General features: G+C 36.4%; 1 protein-coding gene across 1 annotated transcript in view; it reads left to right on the top strand.

Moving 5' to 3' along the window:
* Positions 1–934: 934 nt before the first annotated feature.
* The window catches only part of gabra2b (gamma-aminobutyric acid type A receptor subunit alpha2b), a gene marked incomplete at its 5' end in the record, with an annotated part of 85237 nt that continues 80171 nt past the window's right edge, over positions 935–6000 (top strand). The window contains 2 exons of the mRNA XM_081382708.1: positions 935–996; positions 5699–5814. Of these exons, the coding sequence (XP_081238834.1) occupies positions 935–996; positions 5699–5814 (178 nt within the window). The remainder of the gene's footprint in view (positions 997–5698; positions 5815–6000) is intronic.

Raw genomic sequence — 6000 nt, 5'->3', positions numbered from 1 at the left:
TGCAAAAACTTGGTAATACTACAAATAAATATACACCATTCCACAATATGTGTGATATTTGGGCTTTGTGATGTATGTGTGCACGAGAGCGAGCGCAGCAGTCAGCACCCTAATATTACTGTCTTTAGGACCCAGTTCTTTGTCTGTCTCTTTCTTTAGTTATCCCCCCTTTTCTTTCTTTCAAGAGAAAAAAAAAATAGTGAGCGGTATGAGATTCAGTAAAGAAGATCTGAGATCACGGGGCGTCGAGGCGCGTCGGTGCGTTAGTTAAAGAGAGAGTGAGTGAGTGAGAGAGAGAGGGAGAAAGAGAGAGAGAGAGGCGCGGTGGAGGATCAGAGACCCCTCATTCGCATCTGATATTATAGTGAATTATTATGGGAATTCATTAAGGCTCGTTCCCGATCCACGTGCGCGCTTTTAAATAACACTCGTGATCCGGTTTCATCGGCTGGCAATAAACTTTCACTTCTCGGTTTTTATTTATCAGCGTTTATTCATAAGGAAAGAGCAGATCTGGTGGATCACAGGTGGGTGTCCTTTCCACAGAGTACTTCACCGTTCTGGATTTTGTGTTTCTGGCCATGTGTGGAAATGATTAACCATATGTTGCCATTTACATGGAGGTCATCATCACCACAGCGCGAGTCGTGGTCACTTGGTCGTGGTTCTCTCATCTTGTGAATTGAAATGTTTGTAAGAGATATTGATATTCATATCATGAATTGTTACACGCTGTAAATATTAATGAAATGTCTGGGATCCATCATCTAAGCTCAGCAGGTGGATCGTATGGACCTGTGTGCGCTTATGCACCAACTTAACCCGTCATTTTAGTTTGTGTGATTGGCAGTATTTTACTGGAACAAACCTCAGTTTCTTCACTGATTTATGGATTCAGTCTTTGTCTTCTTATACACAGGTTTGAGTGGCAGAAATGAGGGAGAGGTTCGCGCTTCATCTTCTCATCTTCGTGTTGACGCTGTTTTGGCACACCAGGTAGGATTGACAGTCTAGGTTTCGCTCTGTAAATGGGTTCGGGGATGTTGTGCTTTATAATACATCAAAATATTATCTATATCTTTCGGTTGATCGCGTTTCTGGTAAATGGGAATGACTCGAAGCCTCTTGAGTCCGTGCGTAACTGGAGACTTTTACGCAGCGCACGACTCCGTTGGTCACCAAAAGAAAGCGCTCCTCTAACAAAGACTGACAAAGACATGTTTGTTTGATGAGACATTAATTAATGCAAGTTTAATTCATGCAGCCAGGTTTGGTTGTTGGAAAGCCTTCGTGAAATCATACAATTGTGTACATGATCGCGGATGAATCCTCTAGGTGGTGCAAAACAGCGTGTGTGGAACCGCGAGGAGCGCTTTCCCATTCTGGGGACGAACTACAGGTGCATAGGCTGATTTATTTTTTGTTTTTTTAATTAGCTTTAAACCAGCTTTTACCCAGTCAAACGTTTACATTCTAATTATGCCTAATCCTATTAATATTAAACATCTTATTAACCATATCAAACGTCACTTGTTTTTGTAATCGTGATCCCAGTGGTTGGTAATTGCCACATCCATTTGTCAAAAGGCTGTTTATTTAACAAAATATTTAATTAAAATACATTTATATACTTGCGTATGAACATATTTTTGTCTATGTCTATGTTAGGAATCTTTTGTAATATTTTATATTAAAAAAGAAAGAGTTATTTCCTAATATTGTATATTAATGTGTTTTGTTTGTGAATTACACTTAATAGACTAATCATGAATCACTGATCCCTCATTTCTGGCCTTTTCATAATAATGGAAAATGTCAAACATGCAATTTCATAAATTAGGGGTCTCTTATAGCAAGAAAATTGCCTTTTCGGATGCTAACGTGACAAAACATTTGAAATGTTATACATTGTCTGACATTCCCGATGTTTTGGAAAGTTTGGCATAGTTCAAAATCAAAAATGGAAAATCAATATTGTAAAATCCAATCAGAACGGTCATTTACACCTGTAGTATCTCCCTTTGAGTGTATAACAGCAGCATGTGTGTGTGTTTTGGGGCCGCCAGTGAGTGTTTTTGGTCTAAATGTTGCTTGTTTTGATCCTACTAATCAAACAATAATTAACCTTGATTTTGTTGCAAACTCATGATTAAATGGGGACCACATGGATTATAATTACTCTGATCATTCTGTACACATTCAGCTCAGATCATTCATTATCAATTTAATTTGAACTTATTATGATGTCCTGTTATCTTTTTATTCATATTAAAACATTGAAACAGACCCCTCTCCTGGGAGTGAACATGGTCACATCATGCCATACCAATCAATAAACCAATATCATATAAATCTAGATAATGTATGTGATAAGCAACCCCATCCTCCTGCTTGTGTCATAAAGTCGATCCATGAAATATGCTTCACTGGGTTTCACGAGCAGTGAATAACTGTGGAATCGGGATGGGATCAGATAAACCTCCCCCTAATCTGGGTCACGCCTGATGTGTCCTGCGAAAGGAGCACAAAGGGGAGGTTTGTCCTCCAACCGATGAGGAACCTTAAGAGTTGGTATTATATTGAAATCCCTTCAGGTTTCTTGTGCTTTACGCTCACTCAAATGCTAACATTATGACCGGCTTCAAAGCCATGTAATTAGCTCATTTTAAATAATTTTGATGTATGTCAGGCCTGTATAGGAATTAGCAACAAATGTGCCCTATAATGAGCCGAGGTATCACCCCGTGGCGGAGAACAGAATTATACATATGGTGATTTGCCAGCTGAACTACTTTGGAGCGTTTTGGACGGAAATCACGTTTAGAGCAACTTGCACAGTCATGTCGGTTTACAATCTATGGCTCTGTTCCAAAACCTAGTGAGCTTCCTCGCTGCTGCCTACATAGACAACAACTTCATTAGCTCGACAGCTCGACCCACGAGTCATGGTTGATTCCAGTAGAGTTTGACATTAGGATGTTTTTAATCTAAAGATGAGATACTCTAAAAAGCATAAAATGCATAGCGTACACAAATGTCAATTTTAACTCTTTCCCCACCAGCATTTTTTTTTAAGTTGCCAGCCACTGCCTGCATTTTTTATCATTTTCACAAAAATTTCATGGCCAAGAGAATATTTTGTTGTATGAATATCTGAACATGCAATATATTAAAAGAAAGAACAGACCCTTTGCTTAAATAATAATAATAGAAAAAAGTTTTATTCCAGCTTCATGTATTATTATAATAATAAAAGCAACATTTTGAGCAAAAAGTGGAGAAAAATGCGTTTTTGTTAAAGACTACATCCAGATCAGATTCAGAGCGATGATCAAAACACACATGGAGTAGATCGAGTCCATCAACACCCCTAAAGCTTCGCAGTCCTGCAGCTCATCTGGGCCAACATTTCATTCAGTAACATCAGGCAGTTTTGATTTATAAGCTGTTTAATGTTGATGATCTCGTTATTTTACATATGCATGATTACATATGATATCACTTGTTTCTGCATCTTCTTCGCATGTGTTTGATCAGGAGATGTTGTACTCTTTCAGAAGATGCCTAATAGCGCCACCTACCGAATAACAGTGAAAACATGGAAAGCCGAAAAATTCTGTCAATGGCGTGGAAGGGTGGAGGCGTTGCCATGTCATAATTACTGTAATAACGAGATTTCAACTTGTAAAAAACATTCACGTCCTCGTAGAGTTCATAATTGTAAACTGGGAATTTACTGAGACTCCGACTTGCATCACGTGACCAATGTACCACCTGACCACTGCATATTCATTTAGGTGTTAATAGTGTTGCCATAGAAGCGCATAGTCTGAGGATGTGAACAGCCCCGACTCCGAGTAGAAAGTGACGTGTTGTCATATCGAATTAACAGTAGGCTAATCACGACATGGCTTGAACGCAGCATTATATACTTGGAAAGTGTAGAAATGGTGTAGAAATAGCTAGTGAATTTCACAAAAAATGGCAAGTAATACTCACAACCTACATACCTATAGGCTTTGGAACAGAGTGAGTGTGTTCTTACATTTATTGGGGTTTAACCGTCAGCTAGAAAACAGATCAAGTTGCCGCTCATAATGCATGCATGATTGCTTATGCTAATTAAGCCAATTATGCTTAAGTATGTTAATTATATTCCCGGGCTGCGTTTCACATAAACTTTCCTGTAAGTAGAACATGTGGAACAGAGTGAAATATCTAAACGCATCAGAGCGGTGTTGGGGTGTTACAACAACACTACCTTTTCCAGAAAGTAGCAATGTTGTCTGACAGAACACTTGCTTTTTTATGTTTCATTGTATTGTGCACAAGCAAACCAAGGCAGTATTCAAAGCAATCTCCTAGAATAGTTCGCTTTCTGGCGTGCATTTAAAAGACCTATTCATTTCAGCAATACTGTTTGTTTAGATGTGTCAGTTCAAAGAAGTTGTATAAGAATATTGTCATCACATACAAGATTGCCTGCATGCTTTATGTGCTTTATGTACTTTAGGTGCTTTATGCAACCAGGCACTGTCATTTTATGTATGTATGTACAGTATGTACAGTACTGACCAAAATTGTTGTCTGGAGGGAATATTTGTTTTTAATGACCCTACAAGTTTGATTAAACTATATATATATATATATATATATATATATATATATATATATATATATATATATATATATATATATATATATATATATATATATTTATTTATTATTTTTTTTATTTTTTTTTTAAGAAGGTTTATATAAGAGATCATATAAGAAGAATATATAAGAGAAGGCTGTCTCTTGTTTTTGCATGTGTTCATAATTTCTTTGTATGACAGCCTGGCCAAAATTTATGTCAATTTGACATATTTCATTTGATCTATTTATAAAAAAAATATATAAATATTTTTTATTAATAAATCAAATGAAACATGTCAAATTGCTGACATAATATTTAATATTTATATATTATTTTTTAACATAAATATATATTTTTAATGATGTTGTTTAACAGTATAACTTTCATTGTTTAATTATTAAGTGGTTGAAAAACATTACTTAAAGTCAAAATTACATCATTCATTCATTCATTCATTCAAATAAATATTCTGTTAAAGGAAATAGTTTATATAAGCTTTTGATTTAGTGTATTACTAAGAAGGGAATCACGCCATAGTGTAAATGTACTGTGTAAATAGGTGGCTGTCATAAATTGATATCCTCTATATATATATATATATATACACGCACAATTTATTTAAAGAAGCAATATAGATAACAATCAGGTTGTATAATGAAACATGATTTATATATCATGTTTCATTATATAACCTGATTGTTATCTATATTGCTTCTTTAAATAAATTGTACTGCAGCTTACTACTTTTTAAAGTCTAGTTCAAGCATAATGCTGTCTTCAAATAGCTTTCCCAAGTATACATCTATGATTTAAAATGTAATTTGAATCCAGTACAATGATCTTCAGAACATCTTAGCTGTAACTTGCAGCAAGTGAAACTAGGATAATTACAGTCCTAGACATCAGGAGCATTTTGAAGATCAGGCAATTCCTCAAATCAGCCAGCCACTAGTTTCATTGCCTTCATTTTTCCATATCTTTAAAGTCTTTCCCATCCTGTTCATGATGAGACCATCAAGTTGCCCACGTACTCTTGACGTTTCCGCTTTTGTCGTGTAGGTCAGTGTCTGCAGATGCCACAACAGATGCCTTCAAAAACAACATCACACTCTTCACACGCATCCTGGACCGCCTGCTGGACGGCTACGACAACCGGCTGAGACCCGGACTCGGAGGTGAGCTAGTGTCTGAATTAAACGGCTTGCTTTTGATATCCAGTTAAAGATGAAAGATGCCATAAGCACCTGATATGAAGGTTGAAATTATCCTTGCTTTTCTCCAGAGTCAAGTTTATCTTTCCAAAAGCATCGCTATGTCTGTAGAGTAATGGATTTGAACAAAGCTTGGCACTAACGCTTTAC

Source organism: Scardinius erythrophthalmus, assembly GCF_964197995.2.
Source record: "Scardinius erythrophthalmus genome assembly, chromosome: 13".
NCBI lineage: Eukaryota > Metazoa > Chordata > Actinopteri > Cypriniformes > Leuciscidae > Scardinius > Scardinius erythrophthalmus.
This window is presented reverse-complemented; position numbering and strand designations above follow the sequence as displayed.